Source organism: Nestor notabilis, unplaced genomic scaffold, assembly GCF_000696875.1.
Source record: "Nestor notabilis isolate BGI_N333 unplaced genomic scaffold, ASM69687v1 scaffold4524, whole genome shotgun sequence".
In the NCBI taxonomy this organism is placed as follows: Eukaryota; Metazoa; Chordata; class Aves; order Psittaciformes; family Psittacidae; genus Nestor; species Nestor notabilis.
The window spans coordinates 18,873-39,600 of NW_009925052.1; the positions used below are offsets into that span (position 1 = coordinate 18,873).

Genomic DNA, 20,728 nt, shown 5'->3' on the forward strand with positions numbered 1-20,728 from the left:
ATATTGGAGGTGTCCTAATGAAGGAGCTGTGTTGCAAAAAACATACTGTTGTGTCTGGGTTTTTTTCAGCTCTGTAAGCTGCTCTACTACAGGCATCATTTCTCCTGCAAGATTCTTGAAAGTGTTGTAAATTACTTTGAAAAACTCATTCTCAATGTTTAACTTCTTTCCATACAACATGGAAAACCAAAGCAGTTTAAACACTGCTTTTCTAAAATATTGTTGTTACTTACTGTTTGTTATTATACAGAAGAGGGTCAAGATTCTCTTGTCTCAGGTTTGCTTTTCTTAAAATTCTGTTCTCTTTGATTTTTTAAAGATGATGAGAAGAACTGAATTTTCTAAGCAAACTGTGTTACATGTCGTTAGTGAATATTCAGAATTTTTCATTTAAAGGTTTTATAACTTTCTAGCGATTTTGTCACTGTGTAACAAAGATGTTTAGGTTAATCACCCTTCTGTTTTGTTTAGATATATAAATCTACAAAGTGCAATGACATGCGCCAAACAGGTTACTGCCCACGTGGTCCATTTTGTGCATTTGCACATGTTGAAAGTAAGTAAGAGAACTCTTATTTTGTATCAGTGTTCATAAAAGTGAACCATAGTTTTGAAACATCAATAACAGAAGTGACTTATCATTAATTTTAGTATATAAATGACATTTGATGTCACTTGCTTTTAGAAATTTAGTCCATGTTTTCTAATACTGTACATTGCTGTGGGAGCTGGCTGCATTTGCATAGCAGAAGAATTTGTATAGCTTTTCTTCGCAAAGGCAGCTTGTCCCTTCAACGTTTTGAGCTTGATTTGGCAATTTTCTGCACACATACTTGACTTTTTAAAATATATTAGCTGTCCTGTTGAAACCTACCGTAAACTTCTCGGGTAAAAGTCAAATATCCTCTCAGGTATTTGCAGAAGTAGGGCCTTAGCTAAACTGAAAAAGAACACGGAGAAAATTTTCAGCTGTACTCTTTCCTCTGTAGCCCACTTGCATCTTCACTGCACTCAAACTTATATATAGAAAAAGGAAGAGGAGCCATTTTTCTCCAAGAAAGCATTCAGTTCTTTGGTATGATCTACACATGCAGGGTATGCATCATCAGATGCTTTTTAATAGTAGTATCAACTTAGGCTACCCCTACATTCTTCCTCTACTCCAAAATCTGAACTGTGCGGTTGCTGCAACAGCTGTTCATGGCTTCTTCTCAGCTGTGATGCAAGGTCGAACTTGAAGCATTTCTGTGTAACTGTTTTTTGTAAGTGATAAATATTTTCTTCTTCTTTTTTTTTCTTTTTATGATGTAGCTTTTGCTTATGTAATCCCTAAAAAAATAACCTGCTCCTATCTTACTTTTTGCTTTCTGCTTCTAGAGCTGGAAAGAGGGATTTGAAAGCTCCAAATGTGTGCAATTTAGTAGTATTTATCTTAGGATTCTCTAATGAGAAGTAATGGCAGTCTCCTCTCCCTATCTGACCTCTCCAAGGAAACGTAATGTTCTCTACAACCACTTAATGTGTCACATGCTTACCTAAAAGACTTTCAGTGAATAGAATCATTCTTGCTGCCCACAGCTCTTGTTTCTGAGAATGTGTGGTATGATGACCTTGTCTTTTAACTTCTGTGGTATGATCCATTTTACTTTTATTAGGTTTTGTTCCTCAAAGAAGAGGAAGGATAAATAACCTCCTGTATTTATTTTAAGAAGCTCATTATTCTAAGACCTAAAAAGCCTTCAAACCATTATGGCAATGAAGTCTTCATGGACTGCTTCTTCGTATCAAAAGTACCTCACTGCCTTTATTTTCATGCTGTTCAGGCTATCTCCTAAATCAAGTCCTTCACTATTTGGCAGTTTTGGCAAGTACGTCTTTGACTCAGGAAGTCTGAAAATGCACATTTTCTTACAGGGATACTTTTCTCTTTATCTGATACAAGTTTTTTCTCTCCTGAAACAGCTGAAAGAGTATGATTTAAGCAAATTCACTGCATACATGCAGCATGGTATAATTGTGACACGATAAAAAACTCCTGTGAGAGAAGACTACATTTTTTGTTTCCTTTCTTAGAGCATAATGAATGCTGCCTCCCCTCTTGCCTCTTCAGCATGAAGACTGTACAGGATAAACTCAGCAGACCTATTGAGATTGGAGTTCTTTTGAGACCCCCATCATGATCTACTGTGTGTCTTGATCATTAGTATCTTTTAACAATCCAGTTGATGCTTGAATCATTCCCAAAGGAAGCTCTCATTGACAATAAACAAGATACCCATCTCTAAGGAAAAGTTATGTGTTGCTCAGATTAAAGATAGAGGGCTGAAGGAAAGTGCAAACTTAAAAATTTGCTGATCTTATTCTCCCTAAGGGATATCTTTCTAATCTGTTGCTAATCTTTCTACCCCAGCCCGTTCTTTCTTCTACTCCGTAGCATGAGTTCTTGTGCTCTTTAAAAATCTTCAGAACTCTGAGAGAATTCCGGAGACTATAAACATGTTAGCAGTGCTAATGGAGAAGCTGCAGCTTGATTTTATGCACGTAGTTGTGTTAGACAGAATTTTATGTCCATCAGAAGAGATTTGAGGCTTGAGACATGCTCAGCCAGCATGCTCTGGAACTCTGGCTTACATCATCTCTAATGAAGACTGTATAAGCAGGGAATCTCGACAAATGAACTTGAAATCTTCCAACAGTGCCCACCCCCTGTCTCTGGTAGTCTGAATAGTTCATCAGAAGTTAGATGCTTGGTTACTATCAGCAAGATTGCCTTTCTGCTATTGGCAACAACTTTAAGCTTAGTTTAGCAGCTCTGACATTCTGTCTCTTATGTTAGTAGAATAAAATGTTTTCTATATTAGGGAAGGGGAGAAAATGGTTTCAGAGTTGTAGATCTTATCATCAGTATGAAAAGCATGAAACTCTTGGTTCATGGATCTCTTTGAATCACAAATTACGGGTGTTCTCCACCTAACGTCAGTGAAGCCCTACCTCTGTGGAGTGGGTAGAGAAAGATTTCCCACCATTCGTACGTGCATCTCAGCAATTTTTATCATTCCATGTGAAATAATTTTTGGAAGCACACATTCTCAATAATTGCATTCCTAGTGTTCTCTCAGTGACTTCCTCAGAACCAGCTGAACACTTCCTCCCTCCCCTCTCCCCCCCCCCCCCCCCCCCCTCCCCCCTCTTCCTTCCTTCCTCCTCCATTGTATTACTATTCCTCCAAGATTGCTTTTCCCTTCAGGCCCTGGCTGCAGACAGTATTATCCTGTAAATGTCACCTCTGGATTTCTTCTACCTCTGGCTGAAATCCTAGGTCCAAATGTAGTCCCAAAGACACCTTGTGATGACAGGAGGGAGGGCACCTAATCCTGAAAAGGAGAGAGGTAGTGGGATCTGACCTATTTCCCTTTGCAAAACAGAGAATAACGAGGGTATGTGGGGACACTTCAGTAATGGACTCTCCTGAAGTTATGAGCAGCAATCTGTGGCACGCATTTATCCACTGCCTGCCTGACTACACCTGGCACCTTAAAGAAGAATAGATTATTTTTTTTTGAAGCAGAAACAGGGGCAAACTGAAACTCTGCTGGCAGGAGCTTGGAAACTCTTCAATCTCCTATATAACAGCTGTTACTGAAAGCATTGGCCTTCAAGACTGTTCTCTCCTATTGGTATCAAGATTGCAATAATGCAAACACTTCTGACTTCACGAAAGATGGGATTTCCCAGGCCAGATGTAGCCCAACTGTGGTAACTCTTACATTCATAATACCCAAGCCTCATTAGTGCAAACTCTAAGGAGGCTGTATAGCTGAAAAAGTTGTATCTCATCAAGAGTACAACCCTGTTCCTGTATAGGCTGCTGATACAGTATCGCTGAAGCATTGCTGCATTGGCATTAGATATTTGAAGCTCTTTTTGAGAGCTGTGCTAATCTCCATGAGCTTCAGGGATCACCATGAGATAGGCCACCACATGAGACTGTTGCTGTTTTGTCAGTTGCAACCTCCTACAAGAGCTATGGGTCTTTGAGAAAATATGGTTAGATTGGGGGAAGCTTATGCTGTAGAATTTGTTACTTTTGTGCAGGTGGCCACAAACTATGATGTACATTCCTGGAAGAACTTAGAATGATAAAGAAGCATACATTCTGAATTTAATGTGTCCATCTGACTTAACTATCAATAAGCAGAATAGCAAGAATTAGTAATGTTACTCTCCCTAGATACCTTGGAAGGAGAAAGGTGAGACCATTTCTCTTTGAAATGTTTGTAAAGCAGTCTTATACTACCCTTTTGGGGTGGTATGACTACTTACACTCAGAATATTGGACAGATGCGTGGTTGTGGCAGGAAAAAATGCTAATGGAAGATGTAGGAGAGAGCATGAATCAGATAGGGCTTTTCCTGTGGCATTGTGAGGGCTGACTGGACATAAGGTGGGTGCTCTGGCCAGGCAGCTCTCCAGTAAGATGATATGTAGTGAAAGTGAGGTAAATTACAAAAACTCAGCACATCTGTTCGTGTCTTCCCAAGTGTTCTTTGCACTCCCATTCTGCAGGAGGAACAGCAGGGCTCTAGTGACACCGTCCTTGTAATCCCTGTGGTTGCTTTTCCCTTTGTTTTGTTGCGGGGTATTAGTGGACTCGTGTGCATGCTGGTACTTGCTGGAGCTTTTGCCTTTCTCTTTTGTTAGCCACTTCCATATTTTTGTAATTTGGACGATAGAGGAAATATTTGGTAAAGCGTTGAACTGTGTAGTCAGAAGGTTGCAGAGTTGTGATGAATCAAATTCCAGGTAGAAAAAACCCACATCATTAGAAACAATCCTCCACCAAAGAGAGACATCTGTGTATCTCATACTCATACTTTTTCTTGCTATGACTTGTACTTTCATGCACTCTGTCAGAGCTACTTATTGTTTCTAGTAGAGACAAATGTTTAAATTTGATTTTTAACTGCAGTTTATCATTACCCCTTAGATACGCAGTAGTGGCTAGCGATGAAAAACGTCTTGCTATACCTGTAGAATTTATTAAGAGATTTTTGCTTTCAGTTCTGACTTCCTTACTTTGATGTCTTGTGTGCATGGATTATAAGGTGAGGAATGTTGCTAACAGCAATTGCTTACTAAAGTAAACTTTTTTTTGTTAACTCATCATTTGCCTATAGAACTAGAAGTCTAAATCTCCGTAGTACATTGCACATTTAGAGAATCAAATACCCAGGATGTGTAATGGTTCAACAAAGTAGCCTTTGGGGAATTGCCACGTAATTGTTCAGTCACCTTGAGCTGAATGTTCTGGTATGAAAATTAACAAATCATTGATCAGCATTTACATGTAAGTTACTAATGAGCTTTCTCAAAGGTTATTGTTCCTTTTAAAGTTACATGGTACAAGACGCATGTTCTCTTCAAATTGTTTTATGATTAAGTCAGTTGGTTCTAGTCTGGAAAAAGAAAACAAAGAACCCTGTAATTATGATACCTTTCTGGTCAGGAGTTCTAAAGAATGTTGTCTTTAAACCCTGGTGTGATGGAGTTTCTGGAAAACAAAACAAAATCTCAAATACTTTAAATATATCTATTTCAATCTGTGTCCCACCAGTTTTTGATGGAGCAAGAAAATTAAGAGTATCACATTTGTTAGCAGCCACAAATACATAATGGTGAATTATATATTTGTTTTATATTCTTACCTTGCCTTTTATGCTTATATTAAAAAAAAGAGAGAGGGATTTCTTGTGTGTGATTTATGTTTCCATGTGACAGGTGCTTTGTTTGGTACTAGGTATGTAATTGTTTAATTCACACAGCTAAGTATCAAATCTGTGTGTAATTTGTTGGGGATTCCTTCAACAGAGGACACCATGAATGTAGTCATACTGCAAACTGGTTGTCAATCAAAGCCAGGCGCTCACCTGTTTTCAACAGACAGCATAGGAATTGCAAATGAATGGAGCAGCAGTCTTAACTCCACAAACAGCATTACAAATAGCAGTGGGCAGTCTGGAAATGTAAGTGTAAATAATTCTGGAAAAGTTACTAATAATCACTGTGCCAATATACAATGTTTATTTTACTTCTTAAACGTCTGTTTTTTATTTCTTTGTACTTCAGCAGAAGAGAAGAAAAACACAGCTAGAGTAAATGTCAGGCAATAATATTTGGGTGGTAGTGTAAGCCTGACTGGAATGTATGCCCAGCATCAGATTTAACTATGTATTGTTTGTGTTTTCTCTTCTTGTTTTTTGTCTTTAGATGCAGTATTTCGAATGTGAGGAACATCATTGTTAATCAAATATACAACTACAGGACAGCTTAATTTACACATGTCTCTTTTTTCTATAGGAAAGGTTTAATTCATGGAAAATCTTGACTGATCCCAGCCCTCTTCTCTGCCCTAATTTGTTAACATTAGGAATGAATTAATGACCTACCTGAACATGCTTTATGCTTAAAGCCTCTTACAGTGGTGCAGTTCATGTAGTATGTTTGGTAGTAGAGGGTTTGATTATGTATATTTATGTTAGCAAATTTTATCCACTACGGGTGAGGGAGAAAGATATATTGCAGAGATTTTACTATCTTCCTTCTAGTATTAGTTGGAATAGAGTGTTTTGTTAGGTTTTCTGATTGTTGCAAAATAATACATATATAGTGACATCCCTCTTGTTCTCTCCTGACCTGTGTTTTTCTTACCTTGTTTCCAGTGCAGAGTCACAAGTATATACACATTTATTCCTAGAATTTTCACTTCTAGCTTTCCAGCACTGTCAGTTGATACCGTTTGGTTAGAAACCAGATGAAAGGACATATCTTAAATAACATTTAAGAGGAATTGCCAATAAATAGTCCAGAAACTCCTGGCTTTCTTTCATGTAGCTTCATATTGCTGTCCTGTAGATTGAGAATAAAGGTACTAATATGCCTACCTTTTATCTTAGGTTCCCAGTGCAGAAGTCTGCTTCTTTATATGAAAGGTTCTCAGATAAGGTCTACCTTCTTATTCAGGAAGGTAATTTTGTTGTTGCTAGGGTTCTGAAGCTTTCAGGAGAGACCCATAAAAGCATCTCTTCTCACAGAAGCTTCTTAGCCTTTCATGAATGATTTAGGTACAGCTGAAAATACTAACTGTTGTAATATGCCTTCCAGCTGTAGGGAATCTGCTTCGATATACGTATATTTTTCTATTAGTCATTAGGAGTCTGATGAACATTGTCTACATTTGCCGTTCCATCCTCAGTGAGTCTCTGCCTGTACTACTGTTCAAGTGTGAAAATGGAGAAGTTGACCCTACCTCCTTCTCTGTATGTTCTGCTTAAAGTTTTATTGCAAGTGGCCACCTTTTTGTCTGATGTCTAGCAAAATGTTCTGTCTGTCTTTCAACTGACTACTTAAATTGACTGCTGACCTGCAGCATTGGTTGATGCACTTCCTTTTTTTTATTTAATATGCAGTTATTAGCAGGTTGGTCTTCTGTTTTTCCATGTTTAATTCTTGAATTTTGGTGCTTGCTTGCTTTTACCTTTTCCATCTGCCATAAACTGCTTAATTTTACTATTTAAGTAGTTAGTCTGTTTTCTTCCCTCCCTCCATTTTTCATATCCCAGCAACTTAGTTACATTCATGGTTTGTGTTTTTCTCTCTGTTCCAATCAGCTGTTTTAGTATCCCCTCCTTCATCGTCATTCTCATCACTGTCAGACACTGGTCCTGAGTAAACTTAATTTTAGAAGTTTTTATCATGATGAAATTAGACTTTCCATGCCTCTCTTCCTTTTTGTCTTCAAGACAAACTCTTCCTATTCGTCTTCCAAAACTTCTTTCACATATCCATGTTATAGTATGCTGGGAGAGTATCCTACTGTTTCATTTGCTTCTAGAGGAAAAGGATCATGTAGTATTTGAGACACTTAAACTCAGTTCTTTGCTCAATCACAATATTCCTCTTTGATTATGAGCTTAGGTCCCCATTTGTAGAACGTGATAGTATCTATTGGCCTATCTATAAACATTATTGGAAGAACAAGTCCATTAAGATTCTGTATGATTCAGGTTGATAGTGAAGGGAGGCTGTGTAACTGTTTCAAATATATACCTTCTTATCTTTCCTATGCAGTATTCTTATGTCTTCATCTTAAATTGCTTTGTCAATTGGACTGTCATCAGTCATTCATCTGCTGTATCTTTCCTTAACGTTGCAGTGAGTCTACTCTTTAGCCTTTTTTGGTAAGTGTGAGTTCAGTTTCCATGGAAAGCTTATACATCTATGTTTCTTTACCTCCATATTCTGCCTTCTGGCTTGAAGCATCTAACACTATGCTTTTGTCAGTCCCTTCACCTGATCTTTGATAGTACTGTTTTTCATCAGTGTCTTTTTGCAGTTCCCTTTGCTTTATACTCCACCAATTGTAGCATCTAAATATACCTAACTCACACAATGCAGTTTACCCAATGTGGTACAGATTGCGGTTTTCCATTTCAATTAGTACTACTTGTTTCTCCACACTTCCCATCATCTCTTATCTTACTTTTTGTGTGTTGCTCTAGCAAGTCCTAGATTGGCTTTCTTGGCACACCCCTTTTTTTTTTCTCATATTGCATGAGGGCCGTGAAGTGCCTTTAGTAGGATTCAGAGTCTTCGTATGCATTGTAGCAACAAGTTCACGCATCCTTTTCCCAGTCCTGTGTGTCCTCTTTAGGAGCTGCATTTGCACACCAGCAACTTGTACTTTCAGCTCTTGCTGCTTGTTCTTAACCATTACTCATCTTTTGTGCTCTGTTCAGCATCAACTAATTGTCAGAAGGAATACTCCTTTTTACTCATTCTCCTACTGCTCCTTTTTTTGACATAAATTTATTTTCTTTCACTCTTGATATAACTTTTAAAAGAATCTTCCTTATGTTTTCTGTTGAGCTAGTAAAATTCATGTATATGAAGTCCTTGGTTATGGGAAATGATAGTAGACTAGGTTTCTTGAATATTTCTGTGCATGCAAGTCCTGAAATAGCTTGATTCATATTTCAGGTACATTGCTCGTATCGATTCAGCTTTGATGTCCTACCTGGTTAATGAAAGTGGTTATGTTCTGCTTCTTCATGTTTATTCATATTTCCATTACTCCTTACATATCCTTCCATGAATCTTCAGCTATGTAATGGTTCATCATCTAGTACGCTGTGCACCTGTTTTTCTCAGTCACTTGTGATCTACCCCTTTCCTCAGCCACCTTTGCCAAAATAATCTCTCTGGCATGCAATTCTCTGCACCCTGTATATATGCATCATTCTCGGCTGTAAGCTTCCACCTCACCTTAATTTCATCCCTTCATTTCAACTGTTACCATTTATATCCTGCAAATTTATTGCAATTTAACATACCCAAATGGTCTGTTTTGTTCAGTGCCGTGAAAGTTGGATGAACTAGGCTGTCTCAGTGCGTGCAGCCACAGTCATAGTTGCTGCTTCATATGTTTTCTCTAGCAGGTTGATTAGCTTTCCAGTGTTAATATATCAATGCAAAATGCATATCCTCTTGAGCAGCTTTTCAGCCAAAAAATGTGGAAAACCTTATCACCTTTCCCTAAAAACACGCCCAGCTCACCTTCAGGATTATACTGCTGATCTCCATACATCAGATCTCTGTTACTGGTACCTAAGCTAGATGATGGTACAGAGCAAACACCTAACTGTGTAATGAAATTTTGTCTGTAAATACTGTTCAAGTTTGTGGCATTGCAAAATTTAACAGGAACACTTGCTGTTTATTTGGGAGATTAAGTAGGAGATACATCAAAGATTAATTGCATTTGTCAATTACAGAATATTTATGTTAGCTCTTCATGGCTCAGAGCAATAAGTCATAGTTTTATTTTGAAAAGTAAAAGGATAGAAATGTCGGCCATCATGGCGTATTTAAAAGTGAATATTTGCATAGGATGTATGTTGCTTACAACAGATGAAGATAGGATAACCAGCACCATCTTTGGTTTATTGAATTAATCAAAGATGTGTGAGTACTTGATCACACGTTCAAGTTAGCACAGTTAAAGTCAGTGCTTGGCAGTTCCATCATGGTGAAGATTGCGTGCCTTCATAGCTCATCCTGATTGCAGACGTGGTGCTAATATTCTGCTGCCTTCATTAAGCCTCAGGTTGTCTGTTTTACTTCATAACTAAGATGTCTCGACTGTGTGCACATGGTCAGTTACCACACTCATTTGGTAAATGATAATTTATTAAACGGCGATAATGCAGCTGAGTTTGGTTATGTGTGCATAACCTTAATCTGAACAATGGTGATGAATTTACTTCCTTTACTGTGGAACTACTGTTCTGAGACACTGAGGGATGTAGGAAGGACGTAAGTCACTTGAGAGCAAAGTTAGTTTTACAGCTTCCTTAAAAACACATTTCCACTTCCTGTCATCTTCTCCTCCACCCCCACAAATGAAGGCAACATAACAGTACATTTAAAGCCACAAGATATAACGCAAATCAAGAAACTCAAGAAGCTTCTGTTTTCATAGGAAATACAACTAGTTTTATAGGTATATGTTTTCTCATTTTCTTTGTAGAAGTTCAGCTGTAAGCAAAGGTACAGAGTAGATAAGAACTAAGGGAAGGAAATGTATCGCTTGTTCTACATGCTCTTTTTCTAAGCAATTTAGCTGCAGTGATGAATAGTGGCAAGTTATTTCTTCATACATTATGAGGATGTAACCCTTGTTAAGGTAAGCTTATAAAGTAGGGAGTGTCATCAAGTACTGGTCTTTAATTAGACTAGACTCTAAACCCTTAGGGGTTGAACTGTGTCCTTCCTGTGCTTATATCTTTGACTGCATAACAGAACAGATTTCCATTTTTAGGAGGGACACATTCCTGAAGAGTACTAAAATCTCTTAGGCCCCTATCCTACACTCAGAAAATAAAAAGACACAAGTCTTCAGTTACACTTGTAGATCAGTTTCCAAAGATACTGCTGAAGGCTTCCTCCAGAGTTGAGGCGACTATGGATTCTAGCTTCTGTTGTTTGTGCTTGTCTTAATAAAGAAGAAAAAGCCAAAAAAAACCCCAACCCAAATTAAGACTAACAATTGGCAATAGATTTTTCTAGCATCAGTAGTGCTGAGGACATTGCTGTTTATGCCAACATGGATACCAAAATGTAAATTCTTCAGCACTGATCAAAAAGTAATCATAGACAGTTTCCCTTCTCCCCATTACACTCTTTTTCATAGAATCACAGACTGGTTTGTGTTGGAAGGGACCTTAAAGCTCCTCCAGCTCCAACCCCTGCCATGGGCAGGGACACCTTCCACTAGAGCAGGTTGCTCCAAGCCCCTGTGTCCAACCTGACCTTGAACACTGCCAGGGATGGGGCAGCCACAGCTCCTCTGGGCACCCTGTGCCAGCGCCTCAGCACCCTCACAGGGAAGAGCTTCTGCCTCAGAGCTCATCTCAGTCTCCCCTCTGTCAGGTTAAAGCCGTTCCCCTTTGTCCTGTTGCTACAGGGCGTTGTAAAAAGTCCCTCTCCAGGTTTCTTGTAGCCCCTTTAGGCACTAGAAGCTGCTCTGAGGTGTCCTCTTCAGGAGCCTTCTCTTCTCCAGCTGACCCAGCCCAGCTCTCTCAGCCTGGCTCCAGAGCAGAGCTGCTCCAGCCCTCAGAGCATCCTTGTGGCCTCCTCTGGACTCCCTCCAACAGCTTTGTGTCCTTATGTCGGGGCCTCAGAGCTGGGCACAGTACTCCAGGTGGGGTCTCCCCGGAGTACAGCAGAGGGGGAGAATCACTTCCCTCAACCTGCTGCTCATGCTCTGGGGATGCAGGCCAGCACACAGGAGGGTTTTGGGCTGCAAGCACACCCTGTCAGGTCATGTTGAGCTTTCTGTTAACCAACACCCCCAAGTCCTTCTCAGGGCTGCTCCATCCAGTCTCTGCCCAGCCTGTATTTGTGCTTGGGATTGCCCCAGCCCAGGTGCAGGACCTTGCACATGGCCTTGCTGACCTTCGCAAGGTTCACACAGGCCCACCTCTCCAGCCTGTCAAGGTCCCTCTGCATCCCATCCCTTCCCGCCAGCCTGCTGACTGCACCACACAGCTTGGGGAGAGTACACTCAATCCCACTGTCCATGTCGCCCACAAAGGTGTTAAAGAGCACTGGTCTCACTACTGACCCCTGAGGAACACCACTTGTCACTGGTCTCCACTTGGACATTGAATCATTGACTGCAACTCTTTGCGTTGTGCCATCCAGCCAATTCCTTGCCCACCAAGTGGTGCATCTGTCACATCCATGCCTCCCCAGTTTAGAGACAAGGATGTTGTGTGGGACAGTGTCAGATCCCTTGCACAAGTCCAGGTTGATGATATATGTCGTTCTCCCATTATCCGCTAATGCTGAAGGCTCATTGTCAAAGGCTGCCAAATTTGTCAGGCATGATTTGCCTTTAGTGAAGCCATGTTGGCTGTCTCCAGTCACCTTAGTTTCCATGTGCCTTTAGCACTGTTTCCATGAGGATGTGCTCCACGGTCTTGCTGGGCACTGAGGTGAGACTGACTGGCCCACAGTCCCCTGGGTCTTCCTTTTTTCTCTTTTTAAAAATGGGGGTTATGTTTTCCCTTTTGCAGTCAGAAGGAACTTCACCAGACTGCCAAGACTTCTCAGATATCATGCATAATGGCAGCTTGGCAACTTCATCTGACTGTTCCCTCAGGACCCATGGATGCATCTCGTCAGGTCCCATGAACTTAAGCACCTTCGTGTTTCTTAGATGGTCTCAAACCTGATCTTTAACTGCAGCAGGTAGTTCTTCACTCTCCCAGTCCCTGCCTTTACCTTCTGCTACTTGGGTGGTGTGACTGGAGCTCTTGCTGGTGAAGACTGATGCAAAAGAAATTCAGCCTTCTCCATAGCCCAGGTAACCAGGTCTCCCATTTCCTTCTGGAGAGGGCCCACCTTTTGGTCCTGTGTGCCTGATCCTATCTGATCTTGACCAGTAACTCTGTACCTCAAGACCGTTACTTCTCGGTGAACAAGGGCATTGTTCCCCACTTACGGCTCTGTTGTCTGCAGGTAGCCCTCCAGGAAAAGTAATCCATAATGGCTATCTTCCTTCCTCCCTCTCCCCCTGATCTTCATTAGGTCACATTGTAGGGGAGCAACCATGATGTACATCTTCCTGTGTTGGTAAAATAATCTGTTACCTGCCTAGCTGAAATAATGGACATGAAATAGCATCTGAGAAACAGTCCATGCAGATTAGGAAACTCATCGTTAAACTGAGTCAGTAGCTTGTCTAAATTAGTATCTTACTTTGGGTGTTAGTCTGCCTTTCCTGCCTATTTTCTCTTACATATTTGTCTGCTGCATTAAGCAGCCTTATGCTACCAGAAGTATGTTTTTAAGTGTACTTACAAGATGTAACTATGTTATTCATAAAAAGTTTTCAAAATCTTTTGATATGGAACTGAATACCTTAGCATGTATTTATTGACCAAAACAATGACAACAACAAATTTATTTCACTTGATGGTTGTTTTTTTGGTTTGTTTGTTCGTTTTGTTTTTTTTTTCCCCTGTCCTTTTATTTTCTTTTTCTCTCTAGGATAAAGTAAGGATTTCAGTATTTTAGAGCTGAAAAATGTGCAAACTTAGCACCACCATGCACTGGGCAATCCTCAGTTTTGGATTCAGAGTAAATGGTAACAGAAAGAGAAACATTGCATGTTGTAACAAGCTTGTGGTTAAAGCATTAATTCTTCAGCCTTCCACTTCAGAAGTAATTTTGCCTTGAGTAAACCTTGGCTAGCAATCTAATTATTTTGGCTGTGGTGCCCATTCTTCTACTTCTGTCAGCTCTCAAGGTATATGTACATTTCAGACTTGTATAGAAAAACTGTCTTTGTACTTCAAAAGCAATCTAATTACAGAACTCCACATACATAAGGTTCATAACTGGAGATTTTCTGTAGTGATAGGAGTGAATGCATGGGTAATAATCTTCATCAAGTGTAAGGCTTACAGTTACTGGAGGTGCTTTTTTTCCTTTCCAGGCTTAAGACCTTGTCTAGGTTCATGTGGGTCCTCTTCCTGATTTACAGGAATTTGAACGTGAAGTTCCTGCTGCTCAGGAAGGACATTTTGAGGTTATGTGATTCTGGGGAGAGAGGTGTTTTCTGTTAAAATCCTCATTTGCTTTAACATGCTTTCATATTCTTTGGAGCAAAGAGTAAAAGTAAGGGTTAGGGTTAATCCTAAATTTTGAGTTTAACAGTAAATTATATAGTTACTATGTAGTCTCTCTGATTCTGTGTGTGTTTTGTATTTAAACAAACCCAAACCACTTTGACACTCTGTTATTGTATTGACTAGTTCACTTCCTTGAGAGCTGGCAGTTTCTGTTCAGAAACAAGCATAGAAGAGGTTGAAATGTGTGTCATTACCGAGTGTTCTCACTACTGGGCTGTTAGGCATAAATGCAGGATGCAACTATTTCCATACTTCCTTTGTGAGTCTAATTATGAATCTAGTTTAAGAAAATGGAACAGTTTACTAAAAAGATGTTTACTAAAAGATAACAAGCAATGCCCCCAATTCCAGTCAAACATATTATTGTAGGATGCTGGCACCTGAGTTCATGAATTCCAGGTTCATCAGAATTTTACTTCTAGCCAAAAAAACCACCCAGAGCTACTTACATATTGTACCTTCAGCTCACGCTTTCTACTTTAGAAGTTTGAAACTCTCTGGAAAATGCACAGCAGAACTAAAACTTACAAATTCAGTAATGTTTAAGAATCCGACAGAACAGGCTTTTGAAATTTACCAAATAACAACAACAAGAAAGCACTGAGATGCTTTTTGCCAAGATTCTACATGTCTTATTCTTTTTGAGCTGCTTGGCTTGGTCCATACAAGTTCTTTTACAAGAGTGAAACGTTGTATAATGCTTGCATTAAATTGTAAATTAAGAAATATATGAATGAGTGAAAATCAGGTTCGTCAGAAAGCAAGTATTCCTTTATTGTAAATTAATATCCATTAAGTAAGCTCTGTCTATGATTTATTTTGTGCTTAGGGACCAAACAAGGCTATATTCTGGTGTGTACAAATGCATCTGCTTTTGAAGTCTCTGCACTCCCAAAAGCTCCATGTTACTTTTGTCATCTGCTACTTTTTAAGCTAATACCAAAAATATATACAAATAAACAAAGTTAGTGTTGTATTGATACAAGACTGAAATGAATTTATAAATTCAACAGATTGTGTTACAGAGGAAGACTATAGCTGTAAATAAAAGAAAAATGTCCTAGAGTATATTAGACACTGTTTTCTGTCTTCTACAGATTTCCTGTTCTTCAAGTCCAACTGTGACATCAAGTTCTGGTAGCAGTAGTTCTTTATCTCCCCTTGGACCTCTCTGTAGACAGAGATCATTAGCAAATGGCGTTTTGTGTTCTGAGACTAGCACATCAGGTGTTCCTTCACTGACATCTAGCTATCCAAAAGCACCAGGCTTTGAACGAGAAGATCAGGTATGTGAATAATATGGGTCTGGAAGTACAAATGCAATCTTAAGTTAAATTAGATTTTACAGAAAATGTTGTCTGCCTCGTGTATCAGCACTGATTTTTGATCATTTAGAGCACAGAGTTTGGAATGGTCTTCTTTAGTGAGCTAAACTGCATCAAGTTACAGTTGTCACAAGCCAAAACTACTCACACGAACAGTCACTGCAGCTCAGATGACATGCAATAAATTGTAACTTTGCAGAAATGTTGTGATTGTCACTTTAAGCTTGTATTGCCCAGAACAGAAGAAGGTAACAGTGTGGGGGCGGGGGGTGTGTGTGGTGAAATTATAGCTAGGCTTGGTAAGATTGGGTTTTAGTTATTGTTGAAAATTGGTGGTGAAAAGATACATTAATTTCTGGCTGTTGGTACTATTTATGAGTTCCAATCTTCTATTTAATTTCAGTCTGTTTCTTCTCCCACCTGCAGCTGCCTCTCTTCTTGGACAAGTTAATTTCCCAGATAGACATAGATGATAAAATATAACAAGCCTGTTGAAGAGAGAGATACCTATAGTGTTAGAATGAGAAGAGAGCAGTTGAAATTGCAGTTGATGAGGAGTTAAAATCCTTTAGTTGGAGACTGGGGAGAAAATAGGCAACGCTAGAGACAGTTGGGAGAAGGGAAGACGATTTTTCAGGCATATGAAACAGCTCTGTTGGTCTGTGAGAAAAAAGCTGAAAGCCAAGGATCTACCTGCTAAAGCTAAATTTTCCTCACTCCATTATAATACTGGTTACATTTCTAAATTGTCAGAATGGACCTGTTCAAAAAAGGACCTCAAATAACACATTTAAATAAGCTACAGCCAAGCTGTTCAGCCTTCTTGCAAACCTGTGATTGGTCAGAATTGAGTTTTGTAACCTGAGATGCACAGAGAAGTGCAGAAGGAAAAGACAGAAAAAGAATTAAAGGAAGGAAAGTGTTGGGTTTTTTGCTTTTTAAGTGCTAACGTCTTGTAGTAATGGCAAGATCATTACTCTAAAGTTGTCCAGGTGGAATTGCTTTCTTACGTGTAGATGTTCAGGCAGGCTATAGGTTAGAGAGCTGGTCATTGTGACAGGAAATATTTCAGTTTCCCAATATGTAGGGATCAAGTGATCATTGATCAAATTTTGTGGAAGCAAGGCAGTTACAGTATCAAGTGGCTGCTTTCTGAATATGAGGCAGCAATAATTGTGAAATGATGTAACCATTGGTGGAGATCTGTTTTGCTGGTTTTAGAGAGTAATGTACTGCTCCAGAGAATGTGTCGCAGCAACAGAAATGTCATGTACTTGCCTTTCAGTGGCTACGTTGAACTTACCTAATGATGGACTTTGCAACTGATAAAATAGTTTCTAGAGTGGTGGGCATATAAAGAGGAGGAGAGTTGTTACTGCTAGGGAGCTTTCACTGCAAGACAGAATCTCCCAAAGGAAACAAAGAACGGACACAACAAGACTGCTTAAAGGCAGCAAAAAGAACCATTTTTCCCTAGGGAGAGAGAGCACCTTGCAGAGTTTACAGCAATTCAGGAAGTCACTGAAAATTACTGGCCTTATTTAAGTATGTCTCACTTGTGTCAAAAGTTACCTTTCATTCATAGAATGGTGTTCAAAGAAAATCTGCCCTTTGATTTTTTATTTTTTTTTTTAATTTGTATTTGTTGTTAATCACTTTATGGGAAAATCTAGGCAGTTCCACTCGAACTTTTGGCTACCTCGGGCTTCTATCCCACCAGCCTCTTGGAGAAGTATTCCCCAGCTGGTGAGCATATGGGACGTGTTACTTCTGTCACAGCATAATGTTAACAGGGCTACTCAATTTTTGGACCAGAAATAACTTGCATGTGCTCAGTTATGCATATAAGTGGAACAAACGCAACTGCTGTTCCTTTTCCATGTAGATTTACTCTTAGGATCATTAGCATTTAGTTATCCATACAGCACCGCAGTGAGGGAAATTAAGTCAGCCTGTTGAAGATGTCATTACAGAGATGTCCCTGACCCTTTGTAAACTAGTAATATGTTTTACAGCAATGACTCATTAAGTTCATATATTACAGAGATGATTATTCTTTCAGGCAAAGCATCGAAGCTTCCCAGCTGAGAATCAGCAGAAATCAAATGAACAAGACATCAAGCAGGTATTGCCAAAAGCTAAATGCTATAAACGTTTTTGCTTTCTAATAATTTATCAATGCACTATCAAAGTTATGTGGCACTTTACAACATAGTCTAAGTGAAATTTGTGCCCAGTGTCAGCACAAGAGGCAGTGGGCACAAACTGAGACACAGGAGGTTCTGTCTAAACATGTAAAAATAGTTTTTACTGTGCATGAGACACTGAGCATTGGAGCCGGCTGCCCAGAGAGGTTGTGGAGTCTCCCTCCATGGAGCTAATGCAAAAGCCATCTGAACGTGGTCCTGGAGAGCTGGCTATAGATTCTGTGAAAATGTACAGTAGTTTTGTACTGCAGGAGGTGAGAGGGGTGAGAAGAGCATGAGGCAATTTGGAGATGCTTTTGATTATAGCAATTCTGTGGTGTAGTTTTTTGCAGTGAAATTCTGGGTTAATGTGATTTGAGGATGGATTGATAAAGTTTAAGGAAGGCCAGAAAGGAAGATGACGATACAGTTGTTCAAGTGTCAGATCACAGAATAATAGAACCATAGAATAGTTTGGGTTGGAAGAAACCTTCAAAGCTCATCTAGTCCAACCCTCCTGCAGTGAGCAGGGACATCTTTCTCTAGATCAGGCTGCCCATGACCACATCTAGCCTGGCCTTACGTATCTCGAGGGATGGTGCATCCACCACCCCTCTGGGCAACCTGTGCCAGGGTTTTACCATCCTCACTGTAAAGAACTTTTTCCTTACGTCCAGTCTGAATTTCGCCTCTTTTAGTTTAGAACCATCACCCCTTGTCCTGTCACAACAGGCCCTGCTAAAAAGTCTTCCTGCATCTTTCTTACAGGCCCCTTGTAAGAACTGAAAGGCCGCAATAAGGTCTCCCTGGAGTTTCCTCTAGGCTAAACGACCCCAACTCTCTGAGCCATTCCTCACAGAAGGAGGTGCTCCATCCTTCTGATCATTTTTGTGCTCAAAACTAGAAAAACAGTTAAAGTGACAGAGCGTAGCTTTGACCTGTTACAAATCTAACACTAAGTGTTAGAGGTGATCCTGTATGTGCAGAGGAGCTTAAATCTCTGCCATCTTTACACTGCTAGAACAAGAACCCTGATGCTTTGCTGATGACAATGATCAAGATAAATGAGAACAGAAGTTGTACCATTTGCCATTCATGCAGCCACATGGGAGCGTATAAACTAAAGTGGAGGATTAAAATGTGTGTTACATTTAAAAAGCGGGAGGAGTGGTGCTGAATAAATAAGGAGTAAAAACACAAGATAGAGGTGGATCCTGCGAGTTCTGTATAGAACAGTGAAAGCACATGAACCAGTTTAAAAGTATACGTTGAGTCTTTTCCTTTGCACATCTATAAATTAGGGAGTGGCAGCCTTGGAAACTCTTCACATTTTTTGTGATTTGCCCTAAAAAGTAGTTTCTGCATGACTTTCTACCGCTAGAAAGAAGTAGCACGGGTACAGGTCATTTTATAACGTAATACATGTGTGCAGCGCAGTCATGTTTCTTAGTTATCTAAACCAAAGATCAGTTTATGCACCAACTGCATTTAGAGAAAATTTGCAGACCAAAACTCCAATATAGAATATAATTTGTGTGTGAATCCATAATGAAATGATACAATTCCTCAGATATTTTCCTTTTGAGAAGGAGCATCACACTGCAGTGACTAATTATGTTATTATATAATTACGAGCTTATTTGCAAGCATTTAGATGTATTTTTGCTGAAAGCAGAATTCCATTATATGGTAGTGATGTCTAGCCACATTGGAGAAATGCATTTGCTGATAAGGGAAATTATCCTAATGTATTAATTCACAGGGTGGTTCTTTTAAAAATACACTCTTTATTTTATATGTTTGTACGTACCTCTGTGTAAGTATTTTTTGTGTATACATATACTGTTTGTTTCTTTTTAACAGAACCATCTCAGCGTTTTTTCAGCAGTTAGCCCACTTGCTTCACGTATAACTTCTAGTCTGGCCTCCAGTGTTGGATCAGATAGTTCATCTCCTGCAACTGTCCCTTCTATTAGTGCCAGAGCTCTCCCATTCTATTCTGGCAGTAACACAAGTGAAGCAGTAATTGGTAAGTCTTAACATCTAATCTCCGATTGTAGTATTTTGTTGCATTATTCAAGTTCTTTTTGTTTCAGCGTAGATGCCAAGAACTTATTGGTAAAGATGGTAACGTATACACCACCTTTATCATCTGTAATTAAAAGCAATATTGAAATTTAATTTAAATGCTTTAACCCCAAATCATTTTTCACAAAGTCTCCAATGTGAGCAAAGGAATGAGTGAATAGGACATTTAAACTGGAATTTTAGCCTTGGTATTAGCCAGTGATTAAAAAAAAAAGTGTCAAACTTTTATAATGCACCTCGCTTTGTTGCTACAAGGGGAAGTACTGTCTCCTCAACTTCTGTTGGTGGGCTCATGAGATTTGACTCTTTTTAATGTTAACATAGCAGCGCAGTTACAGATCTAGCCATGTTCTCACAGTATGGCTGACTGCATATTCTTCATTCTGGTTATTTGCATGTTCAAGGACAAAATCTTTTGTTCACACTATGTGGACCAGATCTGAAAGGACACAAAAAGGAGGAGCCCTTCCTTTCTGGGTACAAAAGACAGATTCTGGAAAATAGTCCCCAGATTTCTGTTATTAGCCCAAAGCTGTTCCTCTGCTTCCAAGCAGCTAGGCTGTTTGTGTGGAAAATGGTAAAAGGCAATAAATATTTAAATAATAATTAGACACTGGGAACTGCAAAGCTACTCATGGTATTCCTGCTATGGTCCTGCTGGCTACACTTTTAGTAATGCAGGCAAATATGCTGTTAGCTTTTATTGCCACAGAATATGCTGAACATGTTGTTCATCAGAATTCCTAGATCTTTTTCTGCAGTGCTGTTTTCTGATCAGCCTGTACTGTTGCAAGGGATTATTCTGTCCCAGGTGCAGCATTATTGTATTTGCCTTTGTTGAACTTCAGCTTTCTGTCAGCCTAGTTCTCCATCC

General features: G+C 39.5%; 1 protein-coding gene across 1 annotated transcript in view; it reads left to right on the forward strand.

The window, feature by feature from the left end:
* The window catches only part of LOC104404438 (putative E3 ubiquitin-protein ligase UNKL), a gene marked incomplete at its 3' end in the record, with an annotated part of 37,004 nt that extends 17,209 nt beyond the window's left edge, over nt 1-19,795 (forward strand). Inside the window, exons 6-10 of the mRNA XM_010012866.1 lie at nt 472-556; nt 5,854-6,023; nt 15,353-15,541; nt 17,643-17,705; nt 19,630-19,795. Of these exons, the coding sequence (XP_010011168.1) occupies nt 472-556; nt 5,854-6,023; nt 15,353-15,541; nt 17,643-17,705; nt 19,630-19,795 (673 nt within the window). The remainder of the gene's footprint in view (nt 1-471; nt 557-5,853; nt 6,024-15,352; nt 15,542-17,642; nt 17,706-19,629) is intronic.
* Between the last annotated feature and the right edge of the window lie 933 nt (nt 19,796-20,728).